The 19,843-nt window shown below is 32.2% G+C and overlaps 2 protein-coding genes across 16 annotated transcripts in view; one reads left to right on the top strand and one right to left on the bottom strand.

Moving 5' to 3' along the window:
- Window positions 1-226: 226 nt before the first annotated feature.
- Window positions 227-11,480, bottom strand: LOC106065273 (PIH1 domain-containing protein 2-like). 6 transcript variants are annotated; one of them, XM_056010912.1, is made up of 5 exons: window positions 10,472-10,563; window positions 5,668-5,894; window positions 4,243-4,366; window positions 3,236-3,771; window positions 227-531 (listed from the first exon to the last, which is right to left on the bottom strand). In XM_056010912.1, exons 1-5 carry the CDS (start codon window positions 10,494-10,496, stop codon window positions 394-396), a joined length of 1,050 nt encoding a protein of 349 aa, XP_055866887.1. In that variant the 5' UTR covers window positions 10,497-10,563; the 3' UTR covers window positions 227-393. The 6 variants fall into 6 exon arrangements, with proteins under 6 accessions (XP_055866887.1, XP_055866891.1, XP_055866892.1 ...); XM_056010916.1 differs by lacking the exon at window positions 10,472-10,563 and adding an exon at window positions 11,389-11,480 and having other exon boundaries at window positions 229-531; XM_056010917.1 differs by lacking the exon at window positions 10,472-10,563 and adding an exon at window positions 11,290-11,322 and having other exon boundaries at window positions 229-531.
- The window catches only part of LOC106065270 (ubiquitin carboxyl-terminal hydrolase 2-like), a 25,581-nt gene continuing 16,854 nt past the window's right edge, over window positions 11,117-19,843 (top strand). For 2 of the 10 annotated variants that reach the window (XM_056010907.1, XM_056010898.1), the window contains exons 1-4: window positions 11,399-11,515; window positions 15,584-15,690; window positions 15,973-16,040; window positions 18,978-19,103. In XM_056010907.1, the coding sequence (XP_055866882.1) occupies window positions 16,021-16,040; window positions 18,978-19,103 (146 nt within the window). In that variant the 5' untranslated portion in view covers window positions 11,399-11,515; window positions 15,584-15,690; window positions 15,973-16,020. Of the gene's footprint in view, window positions 11,253-11,386; window positions 11,516-11,557; window positions 11,577-15,583; window positions 15,691-15,972; window positions 16,041-18,977; window positions 19,104-19,843 lie in introns of those variants that run through there. The other 8 variants (XM_056010899.1, XM_056010904.1, XM_056010901.1 and 5 more) reach the window with 8 other exon arrangements.

Genomic DNA, 19,843 nt, shown 5'->3' with positions numbered 1-19,843 from the left:
ATTGAAACCTCCCCCAAATGTAAAAAAAACAACAACAAAAAAAGATTGTACAAGAGTGCTGGCTAAAAGTAGAAGTGTTTAAATGATAAAAATAGTAACAGAAGGTGATATATTCTATTAAGTATGTGTTCTAAGAAGATTTATTTCACTGCAGTTATTAAAAAAAATGTCATTGAGAAACATTCAAGAAAATACCAAGACTTTCAAAGGCTTTTAGATTTTTATATATTCTATTTTATTATTTAAACATAAAGCATGAGCTTATGTTATAAAATCATGCTACTATCTGGATGTATTTCAAGTAACTCATTAAACAAAGAAAAGTTAAACCATATGAAAAACAACAATGGCTATACAACATATTTGTTTACTGATATAAATTAAATGTAATTTTTAATATTTGAAAGGCATTGTTACAGTTAAAGTTGATGTCTTTTTACAAAATTTTGCTTTAGCTGACTCATCATTTATACAATTTGGCAACTTGACTTTCAGTTCATATAGGCCAGGTACAAGCAGGAAAACATCATCCTTTGGAAAAAATAAAACTAAAGTTTTGGATGTGCTGTATAAAACAACTATATTCACTATAGGATGTATACTAATTAAAAATGCAGTCTAAACAAAAACACATTCATACATATTCAGAAAGAATAAAAAGGAGTCTTTGTATACATATACTATAAATACCTAGGTACAACCATCAACAGGAGGCGCGGTGGCTGAGCGGTAAAGTGCTTGGCTTCCGAACCGGGGACGGGGTTTGAATCCTGGTGAAGAATGGGATTTTTTATTTCGGGATCTTCGGGCGCCTCTGAGTCCACCCAGCTCTAATGGGTACCTGACATTAGTTGGAGAAAAGTAAAGGCGGTTGGTCGTTGTGCTGGCCACATGACACCCTTGTTAACCGTAGGCCACAGAAACAGATGATCTTTACATCATCTGCCCTATAGACCACAAGGTCTGAAAGGGAAACTTTACTTTACTTTTACAACCATCAACAACAAACTGAAATGGAGTGAACACTGTCAAAATCTTTACACCAAAATTCACCTTCTTTTCTATCTTAGAAAGCTAAGGAAATTTAACATTGACAAAACAATAATCAAACTTTTTTTATTCAGCAACCATCAGCAGTCTAATTAACTTTGCCATCACCTGCTGGTATGATAATACTTCACTGGCACAAAGACTTATACTAAATAGACTAATTAAAAAAGCATCATATATCACTTAAACACAGCTACCATCTCTTGAAGAGCTATTTCATGAAAGATGCCTTTCCAAAACACTCATCATTCTTAAAGATAACCTGCACACATTAAACCACTGTTACATAAGATCTGAATGAAGTGGTCGTATCCTTTCCATCAGAACTAAAACAGAAAGATTTAAAAACTCCTTCATCCCACTTTCGGTCAGAGTGTTACAAGGTCATCTGTTGTCATCGAGAAGTACACAGAAGTCTCATTTATAAAGCGCTGGTTATGAGTGTTCCTCTCTGCCCAGTCACTAATTGTTTTCTTGCATTCTTAAATGCACATACACATTCTCCCGATGTCCACAGCCCATTAAAAAGGCAGGTGAAATAAAACAAAGTAGGGCATGAGTTGATCCAAACGTTGAGAGACAATAATCTTAAATTCATCAATATTCAAATATGACAACTGCATTTTTTGGCCCTAGAAAGAAAAAAAAAAGATACCCTCAACCCCAACCCGATCAGTAAAATGGGCTTCATGTTGAAAATAGCTGATTTAGATTAATGGAAATTTGGAGGTCACCTCCTCATCGAATTTTTTTATGTCTCATCGAGCACCTCCCCAGGTGGTAAATAGATATAGTGGGTACCTGGGAAATAAAATACCTGGCCTGGACTAAAATCAAACCTGCTGCCTTACAGGAAGCGGAGGGATCCACAAAGGCTAGGATACCTTACCTGAAAATAAAGGCAGCTATCCAGAGAGCTGAAAGGGGCAGCCTCCCAGATGGTTAAGTGTAGGGCTAACAATCCCCATATGAACAATTTTATGAAAGCTAAAAAACATATGAAAAACCGGACAGATCACAATGGAAAATGACCAACATAAAACTATTTAATATACACAACTTTGAAACTGGGTTCTATAGTACTTATACTTTTAGAATTAAAATCTCTCAAGGGATGCCACTCTATTGTAACTAGTAGACCAATGAAATCATAAAAAATTAACCTAGAATTCGTCATATCTTACAACCAAGATTCTATCAAGTGTTATTTACAATATATATTTACCATATACAAATACAATCATCACACTAAATCCACCCAAATCTAATGGATACCTGACTTTAGTTGGAGAAAGTAAAGGCGATTGGTCATTGTGCTGGCCACATGACACCCTGCTCGTTAACTGTTAACCAAAGAAACAGAAGACCTTAATACCATTTACCCTATGAATCGCAAGGTCTGAAAGGGGAACTTTACTATTTACTTTACTCAGAAAGAAAATAAAATATCCTTATGAAATAATATTTTAAAAAGACATTTATATTTCAATATGCCTGTGTGAGCTCTCCAACTGTCTCTTTCAGAGGCCATCTCCTGCTAGCTACTTTCCTCTATTCCAGTGAGGGTAAAATGGCGCCTGAGTTTATCTTTAAAGAGCTTACAAGGGGCACCTTATTACGCCATCTTTCTTTAAGCTCTGAGACCTGGGTGCTCTACCAAAAGCATTTAAGGCTCCTCGAACGCTTTCATCAAAGGTGCCTTCGCTTCATGATGGGCATACCCTGGTAAGACATTACAAATAACTTTGTTCTGCTGAAGGCCAGTGTGGACAGTATAGAAGCACTAATTAGCATTTTACAGCTGTGCTGGGTCAGACACTTATACCACCTAGAGGATTACCACATGCCAAAGGAATCTTCTTTAGTGAACTAAACTAATTTGCTATATCAAGAATTTAAATCATTGCTTTGCATAGATATAAAGAATATCAAAATGCGCTAATTAGTAGCCATTAATATATTTAATAAACATAGCAATAATGTAGCCACTCCTTCAATTTTGTCTGGTATTTATATTTCAGTGATGATTAGAAAATATAAGCAAGCAGTACAAAAATAAAATAAGAACTATGAACAAAGACATGTCATGCTTCTTTTTCGCTAACAACAAAAACACAATTTTAAATTAAAAAGAAATTTAAATAGTATTTTGTAATAAAAAGAAATGTTAATGGGAGTTCTTTACCTCTGAAATGTCCAATTCACATTGAGATACTGAATTCACATTACACAATTCAACTTTCAACACTAAATGCTTTTCTGTCCTCATATTAACCGTTTCTAAAGAATATTTAGGTGTAGTTAATTTAATGTCTTTGATTTCTTCAATAAGTTTTTTGTCTTTGTTTTTCTGCAATACAGAGTTGACAGTTTTTTTGTCACTTATTTTCTGGCTGCCAGATATATTCAGTATTTGATGAAGAAGGTTTTCAGTATCAATGGATCCAAGAACATCCTCTTGCTCCCTACCCTCACCAGAGGATGGCTCTTTTCTTTTAAAGACATTTTTAAATTGTAGTCGGACATGATCAAAGTCTCCTTTAAACAATATGTCTTTGGATAAGACTGTGTATGTCCGATGCACTTTTACATTACATTGGGCTTCTATATAGTCAAGTGCTAACTGAATGAGAGTATCACCATCCACTGGATTCTTAGCATTACGTCCATATTCTTCTAAAACTTGTGGATTGAAAGCAACAGATGTAAGAGCGAATGAGCCTGAAAAAAACAACAACTATATTTAAGAATTATTCCGCAGAAAGATATTTAAAAGTCTTCTTTGTGATTTTCTAAGAGATTGCTAACTGTCTCTTCAAAAACTATACCAAATAGAGCACGAAGGACTAAATGTAAAGAATATACTATTTTAATGTCTTCTCTTGAGAAGCATATTACATATTGCAGCAACAAAATAGTTAAATATAGTTTGGAATTTACTAGTTGCTATTCCAAAAGTTTTGGGTTTTATTGCCATTAAAGTGAAATTTCAATAGTATATATTCCCTTGATAACCCTATTTAACCTTCAGCTAGTGAGAATAAGTACCATTGGCTTTTGTGATGGGTATTCAACATAAATGTATGTGATTGAAAATAGAAACAGATGTAGTGGTACTTAACATTATCAGGTATTGATAATTTAATTAGTTAATAATAATATTTTATTTTGTACAATAAATATTTGGCATACCTTCTTGACTTTCTTCATGTGTAATTGGTATTCCAGTCACAGGTACTGGATCTTGAGGACTCTTTGGCTCTGGGACTCTCTTCCATGAGCAGAAATTAATGTATAATTTCTTAGGTGGCTTAGTCTATGTAAAAAAAAAAAAATCAGCATCTCAGAGAGTTAAACATAAACAAAAAAATATCTCATTACCTTATAATAAACATTTAATTTTGAACTATAGATAACTCTCTCCACTAGACTCATCATTTTATAGTTAGTAATGTAGTCCTATTATATTGGATAAATACAAGGCTAATAAAATTCTAGCAATATATTACTGAAGCAAAGGTGTTAGTGATGTTTAAAACAATAATTTGAAGACAATTCTTTCAGAAATACAATTTTCCTTTTTTATGTACTACTGTTACTAAAAGATAAATTCCTAAAGTTTATACTAAAAGATAAATTCCAAACGTTGATGAACTATTGCTATATTTCTAGCTGAAGAATCAAATTACTGGTATAGTATTACTTAGTAGTCTCAGTATGTTTTTATTGAGTGCTGTCTGTTTACGTTAATGCTGACTTTATAGGATTGAAATGTTTAAAGATACAGATGAAGGATGTTCTGACTAAGAGCATTGGAGCATTGCTACATTACAAAAGAACCAGGGTTCAGTTAAATCTCATGTGTGTTAAGACCTTAATACAACATAGATCATCAGACCACACTTGTATATGCATGCATAGATTTTGTTTAGCCCAGTGACTGATGTGCTAGAAGTGTAAGGGCCTAAACAATTGACAGTTATCCATTTCTTGCCACTGTATGGTCATGAGACTTGTGGTGTCAGCTAAAATAAATCCTACGGTTCAGTCATTAATCTTAATCCTAACATGGTCAGAATCCTTGTGGGGCTTTTTTTTAAATAAAACACCAACTATTAATTCTTAAATAGTTAGAAAAAAAAACAGCAACACTTATTCAGCTTTCAGTTTATAGTGTACAAAATAAAATACAAAGACAATTTTAGTAAGCTTTATGTGAAACATGTTTTTTACTTAATCAAATCATTATCTTTTTTTGTTTCTACTCTGGTAGATATTAATGACTTTTTAAGTTTAATTAAAAATGCAATACTGAAAGAATGACTGGGCTAGTTGCTTCAAACTCTTCTGCCCCCCTCCACCCACTACATCTAAGTACAACAAAAATATCTCCAATCACTCAGAATGGGAAAATGAAGTATAAAATACACTTTTACTTAGTTAACTAAAAGAAAACTTGCTTATTTAATATAAACATTTAAAAAATAAAAATGCATCAAAAGTATTTATCAATATATCATTTTTATTTCAGCACTGAATTGTGGAGAAATAGATGAAAACAACAACAACAACAACATATTTCATAAATAAAACAAGATTGTCAAAAAGTTTACTTACACACATAGTGACCAAAACACACATATGAGGTTCTGGTAAAGTCATATTGTCCCTTCCTTCTTTCATTTGTTGATCTATGAACTTTTGGTAGGCTGCTGGATCATTTTCAGCCATATCATCTAACATTGCCCAAATCTGCTGGGCTTTACTTGCCATTTGGTCAGAATTAAGACTTTCCATTTGCATTGTCAATGGACTCAATGTGGATGCCACAAGTTGGGAGCCAGCTAAAAAATATATTTTTAATCTGTAGGTTTAAAATAAATGTTTAAAGGCTCAATTTATTGCTTAATCATGAGCAAAGTTGATTAGATAAATTCAATAAATATACAGTCAAAAATTGCTTCTAACATTATTTCATGCCTAAACATTTTTCATATTAATAAATTCTTTAAATATTTGATATTTAAAGGACTTAAAGATCCTTAACTACTTGGCATATATTGTGGTAAATGAAGAGTGCAAGAAGAAATGCAACTTCTATTTTGGTCAAATAATTTCTTACAATCATAGTATAGAAAAATATTTTTATACATTCTAACTTGAATAATATGTTATCATCATGATCAATGTAAAAAAAATAATAGTTTTATGAGTACCGATAAATGTCATTAAAAATTTTTGTAATATTTCAAGATAAAAATAAATCATTACCCAGAATATCTTTTTTTTTTAAATTAAGCTTTTACACTATAACTTTCCCAAAAATAAGCACTTTCAGAGAGGTATATGGTATCTCATATTCTTGCTAGGCATCACTTTGTTCCTGTCTTTCTTATACCTTTCTTATAATTAGTGTGAATTCCTTAAGGATCATGTCAATAAGCATGTCACCTGGATTATCACATGCTCATTCCATAATGAAAGCTTTAGGGTTTTGATACAAATTAAACTTTCACCTTCTATTTGTTTTCTCTGATGGACTTGAAATCAAGAAACTGAAACTCTTACAATTTGTCTTCCTTTTTATCATCATGAATATTAAAAGCTTTATACCTTTACAGCCATGTTATAAAACAAAGTGTTCCAGGCAAATAAACATAGATCTATATCAATTATTTCAACTGTAGGTCCAAAGGGTATATGCTAGTATATATATATATATATATATATATATATATATATATATATATATATATATATATATATATATATATATATATATATATATATATATACTAGCATATACCCTTTATATATATATATATATATATGTCTGTCTGTGTGTGTGTGTAAATATATAATAATAAAAAATATAAAATTATTAGTATTAGCTGACTCATTGATTGACTCACTCATCACTAATCCTCCCACTTTCCTATGGATGGTAGAAAAAAAAAAGTAACCTTTTATTACTTACTGGGTACATAGAATAACTAAGTTACCAGATATTTTGACAATCAAAACTGCTGTGGTTAAATTGACCAAAAAACAATTTCAACCCATTTTTCTTTAAAGTGAACATATTGAAAAGTACAAGATTTATATATTTTTTTTCTGTTTTTAAGCACCATTGAAACTCGTTTTGGTGTGTAAATTTTTAGTACATAACTTGCTATTTAAGAAAAAAAATAATTTTGTATGTACCATACACAAAAACTGGGACATATTCCAGATGTGAACAGATCATGGTATGGGAAATAATTATGGTTCCTAAAGTCATTTTAGTGATGAGATTTTGAGGGCTGGCACCTGCGTGTGAGTTGATGGCAGCAACTGAACTGTTCCAATGCAGCTTTCAAGTATTTCATAATGAACAACTATTGAATGGTTTTGGGGAAGAAGGAATGCCTGATAGAGTCTCTGATTTAGTGGCAAGGATTTGAGTAATGGCCATTTTGATGTGTAGAGGGGTCTAGAAGTGAGTGTGTTAGGCAAGGTGTTTTAAAGTGGGCCATTCTAATTCAATGTAACAGATACTTGATTTCACTGGCTAAAAGGGGAAGAGTTGAAATGCGGGCAATTTTATTGAAAGTGCACTTCTGGCTAAAATAGGGACTTATTAGCTGACTTCTGCGCATTCAATGATCTTATCATAGGAGGAACCATCTTTCCACACAAAACTATACACAAGACAACATGGACTTCCCCAGATGGTAAAACGGAAAACCAAATTGACCATTTTGCAATATCTCGGAAATGGAGGAGAAGTCTCCTTGATGTTAGGGTGAAACGAGGAGCAGATGTAGCTTCTGATCATCATCTGCTAATAGCAAAAGTGAGGATCAAACTTAAATCCTTTAAGGATTTTTCAGACAGACCACACTACAAATTCAACACTCAGTACTTAAAGAGCGAAGAAAAAAAGGTACTCTTTAATTGTGAGGTTAAAAATAAATTTGAAGTACTTGCTGGACTAGTAACAGATGAAACCCTTGAGCAACACTGCCTCACTCTCCAAGAGATATAGAAAAGCACATGTACAGATGTCCTAGGCAGAAAAACGAAACAACACAAGCAATGGTTTGTCTGCAGAGACATGGGCCAAAATCCAGGAACAGAAAGAGCTAAAAGAAAAGATAAACCAATGCCAGAATGAAGAACAAAAAGCTAATCTTAGAACCCAGTATGGTGCAGTAAACAAGTCTGTAAGAACGAATGCAAGAGATGACAAAAAACGCTTCCTTCATGAAATGACAGTCGATGCAGAAAAGGCAGCAGAACAAAGAGACATGAAAAGGTTGTACGACATAACAAGAACCTTAGCAGGAAGAAATACCAACACCAACAAGCCAGTGAAAGACAAACAAGGAAAAATCATCACCAGTGATGTTGGACAGAAGGATAGATGGGCCGAACACTTTTAAGAAATTTTGAACTGACATCCTCCTGAATCGATTCCAGACATTGCCCCAACAACAGAAGAAATAGGTCCTCCTACTAAAGGGGAGATCATCAAGGCCGTCAAGAATGCAAAAAAAGGAAAAGTGCCAGGCCCAGATGGTATACCAGTAGAGGCTTTAAAAGCAGACCCCAAAATATCAGCTGAAATGCTGCATCCACTGATATGCAAAATTTGAGAGCAAGAAAAGGTCCCTAAAATCTGGAAACTGGGCTACCTAAATAAATTACCCAAAAAAGGTGACCTCACTCAATGCAACAACTGGCGAGGAATCATGTTACTGTCAACCCTCAGCAAGGTCTTAACTAGGATAATATTGGAACGCCTAAAAGATGCCCTAGACAAAAGACAAAGACCAGAACTGGCTGGATTCCGTAAAGAGAAATCATGCACTGACCACATTGCTACACTACGTATTATCATAGAACAATCTATCGAGTGGCAATCTCCTCTGTACATGACCTTTGTTGATTTTGAGAAAGCTTTCGACAGTATTGACAAAGACGTAATCTGGAGACTGATGAATCACTACGGAATTCCAACAAAATTCACCAATATCATTAAACAGTTATATGATGACTCATCATGCAAAGTAATACACAATGGTAAGCTGACCAACCCTTTTCAACTAAAAACAGGAGTAAGACAGGGATGTATGCTTTCGCCCTTGATATTTTTGCTGGTGATCAATTGGGTCATGAGACAGACAGTCTTAGATAATAAAAGCGGCATACAATGGACACTGACACAACATTTAGAGGACCTGGATTTCGCCGATGACATCTGCCTCCTCTCCCATACACAACAAAATGCTCAGACCAAACTGACCAGACTCTCAGAAATAGCGAAAAAGACTGGACTTCTAATCAACAAAAAGAAAACTGAAGTTATGAGGATCAACAACAGACTACAAGAGAACCCAATCATGCTACAGGGAGAGAATATCCTTGATACGGACCACTTCACATATCTGGGAAGTAGAGTTGGTAAAGACGGCGGAGCTGATGATGATATACTAATTCGGATCAATAAAGCTAGGTTTGCCTTTTCAACTCTTCAAACTATCTGGCACTCTATGCATTATCTATACACAACAAGATACGAATCTATAATACAAACATTAAGTCTGTCCTTCTATACGGTTCAGAAACTTGGAGAGTCACTAAAAAAAATATGGAAAAGCTCCAGACTTTTGTTAACAGATGCCTACGCCGATATTAGGAATTAGGTGGCCTGAAAAGATAACTACTATCGATTTGTGGGAGAGAACTAGACAAAAGCCCATAGCCCAAGACATCACAAAACGAAAATGGAGCTGAATAGGACACACCCTGCAAAAACCAGCTACCAATGTTGCAAGGCAGGCACTTGACTGGAACCCACAAGGAAAGTAGGCAGACCCAAGCAAACCTGGAAGAGGTCAGTCATCAGTGAAGCTGAGGGTACTGGAATGACATGGGAGAAGATGAAGAAAGCTGCTCAGAACCGAGTTTGGTGTAGAGGTGTGGTTGCGGCCCTATGCTCCCCTGGGAGTGCACAGGATTAAGCATTATGATTTGCATGATGTTATAAGAAAAAAAAGAGACCTGGCCAAAGAGCATCATAGAAACTATCAAATATTTTGATAAAAACTGAAAAACAAAAGAATAGTCTACATCTTTTTTAGGTGTGTGTGTGTGTGGGGGGGGGGAAACTGTTGTGTGGATCTACATACCAGTATTATTTAGATTTAAAAATAAAAATCAGAAACAAAAAATTTGCTCATTGAATTTAGATTTCCTGCTTCTCATTGGATAACAAACCAAAGCAAAACAACCCCTCTTGATTGATATCTCCTTTTTTATTAGAGAACATAGAAATGAAGATGTGTGTGTGTAGAGAAATTTACTACAGTATGAAATGTTAAGTCTATATCATTTAAAACACAGCCTTCCCCACTTTGCTCCAGGTCCCTACTACAACCTTCAGGCAGCACAAAAGTTGGCATAATAGTTTCCCAAACATTCAGACTCTTCACAGTTCCTGATGCACTGTTCTCTCCATTCTAGCCGCTTCTAGCGTCTTCCTGCATGTTTACATTCAACAGTGCGCTAGTGCTCATCTCAAGCACTGGTGCAAGGCAGGATTACAACAATATTATTTATTATAATATATATCATTATGATCATTATCATCAATATATAATTTATATTATAATATTTAATATATTTATTAGATCTAATAATTATAAATTTTTCTAATAACTCAATCTAATAAAATATTATTTTTGCCTCCGATGCTGATTCTCATATGATAATATTTACTATTACCAAATATAGAGATGTAGATCAATCTCTATAGCTTTGTATACTATTCTTCTTATAAAATACAGACTTTTGACACAGTAAGTAAGTAGATCTAACTCCTATTCCTAACACTGTTACTGTGTTAGACTGATTATTTTGTAAAGAGAAAAGCGTCCTTAGAGTGCGTACTACGTAGTACACCAAGCACCGAGCATTACCTTGAATGTTTCTAGCACAGACCTATATATAAGTCTATGGTTTCTTCAATTGCGGATATTTTCGTACAAAACGAAAAAAATACACAGAAATGAGAATAACCATATTTAGGTCTAATTTAGAATCTAGTAGACTATATTAGACGTCTACTTAGTCTAGATCTAGATTTATAAAAATCGTCTACTTTTAGATATTACAGTGATAAAGATGTTGTTTAGATGCACTTTAGCATTACTAGATAAGTAAGATTTTTTAAACTGTCATTAAGTTATCACAGACCCCATCCAAATTCTAGATCTAGAGTCTAATAGATCATCTTTATAGTTATAGCTAGAGTAGATCTATTTTTTAGTTACCATAGCGACTAAATGTACTTACCAAAAATAAATTTTCACGTCACTAAAAAATGGCGTCGGCTGGTTAAAAATCGAGTTATAACACATAATGGCAAAGTCACACTGATTATCTCGACTATTTTCTTACAAATCAGCAAGATATTAACTAAGTAAGCAACCTAATATTCGATTCAGTTATAGGCCCAGAGTGTGACACATAGATAAATCTAGGTATAGTCTAGTCTAGAGATCGATAGATTTTAATAGATCTAGAATCTAGATGATATCTTCATACTTCATAAACATGATACTATTTGATAGTGATAGTGATAGTTATATCAATGTCAATATATGATAGTAAATAGTTTAAAATAGTATTGATAGATCTAGATCTTGATTCTGGATCTATTCTAATTCTACATATTAGGCCTAGATACTAAGATAGTTATAAGATAGATCTAGAATAATCTAGATTATCTAATCTAGTAGTAGATCGTGTAGTCTATTACTATAGTACTATGCCATTTTATGACTATGGTCTAGAGTAGTTTATGCTATTCGGACACCTATATATATATATATAGTATACTATACTGTATAGCATAGGCCCAAATTTGAACGTTTGACTTTGACAGCGCATTATTTGACAATGGTTTGACATAGAAAAGAAAATGAAGTTTGTTGAATTATCAAAATCTTTTTTAGTTTAAGGAGAATAAGGATGACCACTTATATTTGTACCCCTAACCTATAAATTTTTTATTATATTTAAGGTCAAAGAGGCCTTGTGTTTTCATTTAATTCGGACAAAATTGACCCACATTATTTGATTCCGGACACCATTTAATTTATTTCGGGCAGTCTCTATATTTAGGCATCAATAAACTCAAGATTATAATGCTATATTAACATTAACTAAATTTTAAGATCCCCAGGCATAGCCCCTCACATTAAATCATTAAGATGTTTTGAAATTATGCATAAATACGAACACAAAAAAATAAAAATATGAACACACTTATTCTACCTAAATTAGGTCACAGGAATACTGACTTCTATACCGACTTTTAGACTTATTTTATGTTTGCATGAATAGATGTGTGTTTTTTTGTTTATTAATTTAATAAATTTCTAATACAGATGATCTTTTGTAGTATAGTACAGGTCGAGGCGCAGTGGCTGAGCGGTAAAGCGCTTGACTTCCGAACCGGGGGACTGGGGTTTGAATCCTGATGAAGACTGGGATTTTTAATTTCGGGATCTTCTGGCGCCTCTGAGTCCACCCAGCTCTAATAGGTACCTGACATTAGTTAGGGAAAAGTAAAGGCGGTTGGTCGTTGTGCTGGCCACATGAGACCCTTATTAACCGTAGGCCACAGAAACAGATGACCTTTACATCATCTGCCCTATAGACCACAAGGTCTGAAAGGGGAACTTTACTTTTTTTTTTTATAGTACAGGTTAGGATAACCATTCTTGCCTAACTGAATCCTCTATATTCTCTCTATATAAATTTAGATCTATCTAGTAGGTGTAGATCTAAGCATTTAACTTCATTCAATGTACCAAGCTAACTCTCCAAACATTTGCCCATTTATTCTCTATTAAAAAAACAACAGCAAACGAACAAATATAATATAAGATCATTTTTATTGATGTCCAAAACTGGCTGTCCGAAATAAATTAATTTTTTTTTTATGGAATCAAACAACTTGGCATAAATTAGCTCCAAAAACAGAATAAATATTGCCGGGCTCATTAGTATAGACTTAACCAATCAAAAAATATAGTCATAACCCTAGGAAGAGGTAAAGTCATCCGGGTAACATAGGAAAAACAACAACCTAACAAATTTGAAATTTGTTTTTCTTACATAAAAAGACAGCTAAATGGAAGGAAATTGGGTCAGAATCATTGGAAAATGGACAAGCACATTATACAGCGGGCTAGTTTTATAATAAATATTAAAATAATTATTTAATGACCACAAAAACAGCGAATGTCCGAATTCATGTAATGTCCGAATTAATAAACTACTATATATATAATAGTCTAGATCTAATTCTAATAATATAGAATTTTTCTTCTAGAAATCAAGATCTATTCTAGATCTAATTCTAGATGTACATCTAGACTCTCACTGTCAGTCTAGATCTTAACAATTAGAGTAAACAAAAAAAAAAGATAACTGGATTCAGTTCTTTTTTTTATGCTTCACATTTCTTTATGACTAGATCAGTTAATTCTTATTTTATTGTTCTACTAACATAAATATTCAGCATTTTCCATATATTAAGAATTAAAAGATTTTCACTGAAATTATAAGAATTTAATAAGAGGGATGTTTCCTAGAAATATCTTGATGGCAATGATTTCCTTTATTGGGCTACACCAGAGTTCGTAAACACATTTGACTGAAATATAAGTGACATGTAAACAGATTTAAACCTTCTCCACAGCTTTAAAAAAAGGTTGCAAACTGAAATGGGAATGTTGAAATAATTTTAAATCTATATGATAATGATTTAGTTGAAGCAAAGTACAAATTCATTAACATGAGAAAGTTGACTTTCAGCTTAGCTTTCGGAATAAACTTTTTGTCTTTTTTATTCAGCAGTGCTTTGTGTAACTTTGAAAAATCAGTACAATAATTTGTAAGGCTTGTTAAAATAATGAAGTTAAAATAAAAGCTCTCCAACTCTTAGTAGTCTTTATGTTTCTGTTAAAAAAGGGAGATATCAATGCAAGACACAACTTCTGATCACATAATAGTTCATGGGAATAAACTTTTTTTTTATTTTATAAGATAACTTATTAAATGTTTTTATATAATAATATTGCATTAATTTCAATAGACAATGCCTTTATATAAGAAAAAGAAAAAAGTCAAAAGGAAAAATGTACGTTTTTGTACTTCATCGACAAAGATTTTACTTTACAACTTTTTTAGTTTTCATTAATCTTAAATTAAATTTTCATATATTATAATCCTATTATGTATTTAAAACAATAGTTTTCTTAGTTTTTTTTTTTTTATCAAGTTTGAACATGTTATTCATCCCACACCCAATCTCGGATCATGCTGAAATTTTGCACAATTATTTTTCTTTACCTGACAACACAAGAATCAATAAAAAAAAACAACCAATTAGTTAATTTACTATTGGTAATTAATTATTTTGATTGATACCTTGAACAAGGGAAAGAAATTGTTTTTGACTGAAGTGGTAGTATAAACTGAACCTTTAAAGGTCATCGTCTGAGGCTTAGTGAACACAAATATGAAATAGAAACAATAGAAAACTATACAATTTTCCATATTCATAAGCTCTTCGCTAGCAGAGTGGTTAACCTTTTGGTTTGAGAAGCCTCAGAAGGCTTTAGCCCACGATTTAGAATTCAGGTTGTTCCCCCCCTTTTTAAAAAAACAATTGGTAAAAAATATTTATTAATTATTGTTAGTCTAGATCTATTACAAATTTAATTACATTTGTAATCCAAACTAATTGATACACTAAATATAGCTTTGTTTTTTAAAAAAGTATTTTTTTGTGTTTTGCTTGTTTGATAATGAGTAATTTTTAAAATATTTGCACTTTTCTTATAAAAAAACACTTGACTGTATAAGACAGGACAGGAAAAGATTATATATAAAAATATTCAAAAATGACAAAAGTAATTAAATATGTCAATAGCAATTCTATTTCCTTACAATCTTGTTAATTTTCAAAAGAAAATCATAAGAATTGCAACAGACGATAACTTTTATATTAGAGCATATTTACAAAACAAAATGGCCACCATTGCCATAGCAACAATATTTTCAAACTTTTTTTTCTAGATTATTGATTGGGTACTCATGCTTAACATCCCTATATAATATCATTAGATTTCATAATTAAATTTAAAATATAGTCTCCATATATAGATGTAAAAGATTTATAGATGGCAGAGCCAGTCAATCTATTTATAAATAGACAAAAAAAATATTGTATTTTTATTGTAGTTATCTATCTGTGTTAACTATTAACTAAATTAAATAACATATATTATTAATGTTTAACTTATTAAAATATTTAAAATGTCGTTTCATTTTCTAATAAGCCTATTAGGAACTTATTTTAATGTATACCATTATATTTGTGAGAATTGTCTGCATATTTAACTGAAAACTTTTTTTGGAGAAGACGTTAAAAATTTCTCAGCTAATGTGTTTTTTCTCGACTTTCTTTTGTTAGAATGGTTGACAACTGTTTTACTTCATTATATTGACAACTTTTGTGTGACAAAAAATTAAAAGATCCCAGGCATTTGTCATATTGGAGGGTCACTGGTTTGTGCCCTGGTCAGTGCAGTCCCTTATTTAGTTACATTTTATTATTAAATTCACCATTTTTTCTCATTAAAAATTTGGTCCATAGTGCTGCCTTTATATATGTAGGCCTAATATTTTTTTGCATTATTTAGTGTATTTTAGGTATTTGAATGAACTAAATAGTTTTTGTAACAACTACAAAATTTCTTAAATATAAAATTTACACTATGTATTATATATTTTTATACCTGATTAGAAAGACAGTTTTAACATATATTAAGATATTAAGATTAATGCTAAAACTATTTACAGAATCATGCACTACCTGCATTATACGCCCTGAAAATCCTTTTCAGCACTATGCCAGTTTCATATACCAGGTCAGTTGTTTTTTTTTGTCTACACATGATTTTATAATCCTAACCCTAACCTTTCTTTAAGGCTTATACAAGAGATCTCAACACTATTTTACCAGCACCCCCTCATTGTCAGGATTCAGAATTGTCATAATTTGTAAAACAAATAGTACAGTTACAGTGTCATTAAAACTAGCAGGACTGTCAAAATGTTTACTTTCTACTTGCTCAGAGCATGTTTTGCATGCTGGGGTCTTCTTTTATTTCTTCAGATGGCCTTAATCTTCAACATAGCTTTCCAGCTCTGTTAGTAGGATAATATGATTTTGAACATTTTTCTTGTCCCACAAAATATCTTGATTGTCCAATACCTTTGATTAGGCTGTTCTTTGTATTTCTTGTGTCCACTTTCTATTTTTATTTTTATGTACATGACCATGCTACTTTTTTTGCTGTGAACACTTTGATTATCTTGAAACTCATCTCTATGAAGACCTCTGCATTTAAGATTTTCTTTAAGTACCAACCTCGTAAGAGATATAATGCTATTAGCCGATGATGCAGCGGTAGTGGCACAAGAGGAGCTTCAGTCACTAATGCCCCGCTTCTCTCAGACCTATAAAGACTTTGGGCTAACAATTAGCACGAAGATAACAAACATGCTACAACACCACCCTTTTTCCATATTGATGAAAACAAGTAAGATGCTGTAAATAAGTTCTTAGGAATTTGCAATTTTTCACATGACTACAAATATACTTAGAACTACATTACTTATTTTACATGGTTAGCTCAGTTCACTCACATAAACTGTTTGAAAAATAAACAACAAACAAAATGTATTTGAATACATTTTCTAAAATTTTTTCTTTGAAAATAAACTCTAGCTACATCTGTAAAGGTTTTCTCATTGTTAGCTGACAACATTTGAATTAACACAATTTTGTTCTGATAAAAATCTGGTTATTTTGTTGGCAGGCCTTGATAGCAAGCTATGCTGTGAAAAATAATTAAGGGCACTGACCTTTATGTTTATACTACATATACTACATACAGACCTGCCTACCGTTACGCAAAATGCGTATTCGTTACGCAAAATCTCCCAAAAATGACCGTCAGTACGCAAATACGCATTTAACCCGTCGCGTTACGCATTTCGTATCCTTTTTTTTTTTCCCTCTCTTGGCTAGCTTACGAGCGGTCACGGAGGTCACGCTAAGCCGTCCTGTTGGGGGGAGGGGGACAGAAAAGGTGGGGGAACACATTGTGTCCAGATCTATATGTTGATTGGCTTTTAACGAGAGTGAGGGAGTGGCGGGTTGGTACCAGGTTGGTACCATCAATTAGCTGATACACCAACGTGACTTTTTTTTTTGTAAGTTCATTAGTAGAAATTAATTATATTGAATCCCTGATTCCCGTATTCATTTGTATAGAAAAAAATATCGAAGTGCTATCGATTCAAAACACATTGAGTGACATCATAGATATCTAGTCTAGATCTAGAATCTAGATAACTTGTTATACAGGAATAGATCTAGATTCTAGCTAGACATTACGTTATGTCATGATTCTCTTTCTAGAATCTAGATCGATAACATCTACTACCGTCTAGTCTAGATCTAGACTAGATTCTTAGTCTTAGTATAGAATCGATCGAGGATGAAGGTAGGTAACGAAAGTTTGGAGTGGACCTACGTTTGTAGCAGATCCACGGCATCTGTAACACTCTTGAGCCCAGATCTAGAGTAGATTATATTCATTATATAGACATAGATCCAGATCTAGTCTATATATCATCTCCATTGTCGACTATTGATCTAGATTTAGATTGTAGATAATAATCATGACATCTATATCTAATATTATATATATATATATATATATATATATATATATATATATATATATATATATATATATATATATATATATATATATATATATATATATATATGTGTGTGACAAAATAGTGGATCGCGTAATCTGGTGCCAAAATACGCATTTGGACTTTTTTTGGTAGGCAGGTCTGTACATAGACTTTCCATTTAGATTAGTATAAGTAGGTCTCATAAACTTATATATTATATCTAGACTGGAAACCGGAAATAAATTCTTATCCGCGATTGATCAATTCACAGACCTATAGACATATAGATTTTTATGTACGTAAACTCTTTTTTCAGGTTCTTAGTGGAGTCGCCCCAATCAATCTTTTGTGTCTTAGAAAAGTAATGATCTTTAGTTTTCAAAGTTTAGAAATAATGCAAAATCACTTCTCGAATATTCACGCAAATATATGAAACAAATCCGTTTCCTGTTTGTTTCCATTGAGATAATGTTTCTAAAATCCTAGATGGAAATAATTCATGTTGATTTAAATCATCTTATGTACATTTAAATAGATTGATTACCTAGATCTTTCTAGATTATGTATCTAAAAATTGCAAAATAATAATTATGAGACAAGAGTACTCTTATTTCTTATGTTCAATTACTAGATCTAGATCTAAAAATTAAATTATATGTTACATAGGTTAGGGTTGAAAAAAACAACTTTACTTCTTTTAACTACTTTACAAAACAAAGCCTTGATCCAACTTTCTAAAAAGATTTCACTGCATTTTTGTAGTGTTAAAAAATGTCCAGTCTAGAAATAGTATATATATATATGTCTATGGTAGGTCTTTTTTTTTAATTTGAAGAATGTTTTTTTTTAGTGTAACAGCCTACAAAACAATGTTTGCCTAATGAGCACCTCTTCCTAGCCTTATTTGGATCTCATATGAGACAATCTTTCTTCTTCCTTACAAGTGTTTTATAGAGTCAACATTTCTGTTGGTAGTATAATCAACTTTGAGAATAACTTGTTTATCATTAAAGTTTTATTACACTGGCATTTATTATACAGTTGTCAACTCCATATATTAATAGTTGATAACAATTTTGTTCTGTTCATAGTAGACATGGGTTCATGAATACAACCTACTCTACTTCCTATGGATCTGCTACTTCATCAATCTCTAGAGTTGGCTCTGGAATCAAAAGTAGTCTTGCAGGTGGAGGTTATACTCCAACTAGCTACAGGTAATGGTCTCACGCTTTAATTAGAGCAGAAATATCTTTCCTTTGTAACTTTTTAGTGGCTACCATAATGGGAATAAGCTATGCTAGTTGTTTTGGGTTGACTTTCTCTCTTTCAAATTTGTATCTCAAAGACTAAAATTACTATTGGACATCTGATCTCACCATTTTTACTGTGTTCTGTAACATGCTAGAAAATGCACAACTATTTAAAAAATTTTAACCTTTGTCTTAAAAATTACAAATGCAAAATTTTTTCATATTTACATACCTTTTTTTTTTTTTTATAAATAATCATAGAGGTTATTAAAGGGAAATGATTTGTATTTTGTAACATTTATTTATAAAGTTTTTTTATTTGTCAAGATAATGTTATAAAATTTATATAAAAATTTAAAAAGTTATATATGTCTTCTAGGCACATCATCATTGTTCACTTTTGATTTTATTTTGTACATACACAATTTTTTAAAAACAAATTTAATGGAAATTAATTTTTTTTATTAGTCGTTGGTGATTTCCTGCAAATGGATATTTAATTTTTCTATCCTTCCGTCTACATGATAAAAAACTTCACACTACCTGTATTCAGAAGTACCACTTGCATGTTTGTCTTGGGTCCTACACTGGCTGTATTCAGAAGTACCATTTGCATGTTTGTCTTGGGTCCTACACTGGCTGTATTCAGAAGTACCACTTGCATGTTTGTCTTGGGTCCTACACTGCCTGTATTCAGAAGTACC

The sequence above is a fragment of the Biomphalaria glabrata genome, chromosome 14 (genome assembly GCF_947242115.1).
Source record: "Biomphalaria glabrata chromosome 14, xgBioGlab47.1, whole genome shotgun sequence".
NCBI lineage: Eukaryota > Metazoa > Mollusca > Gastropoda > Planorbidae > Biomphalaria > Biomphalaria glabrata.
The sequence above is the reverse complement of the archived record's forward strand: the minus strand, read 5'-3'. Positions and strand labels throughout refer to the sequence as shown.

Bases quoted from the DNA above. Each gene is read 5' to 3' on its own strand.
- LOC106065273 (XM_056010912.1), bottom strand. From the start codon at position 10,496: ATGCCAACTTTTGTGCTGCCTGAAG. The intron at 4,367-5,667 runs GTAAGTAAACTT...TTTTTTACATAG, and splicing joins GTGTTTTGGTCACTATGTGT to ACTAAGCCACCTAAGAAATT. The intron at 532-3,235 runs GTAAAGAACTCC...TTTTTTCCAAAG, and splicing joins GTGAATTGGACATTTCAGAG to GATGATGTTTTCCTGCTTGT.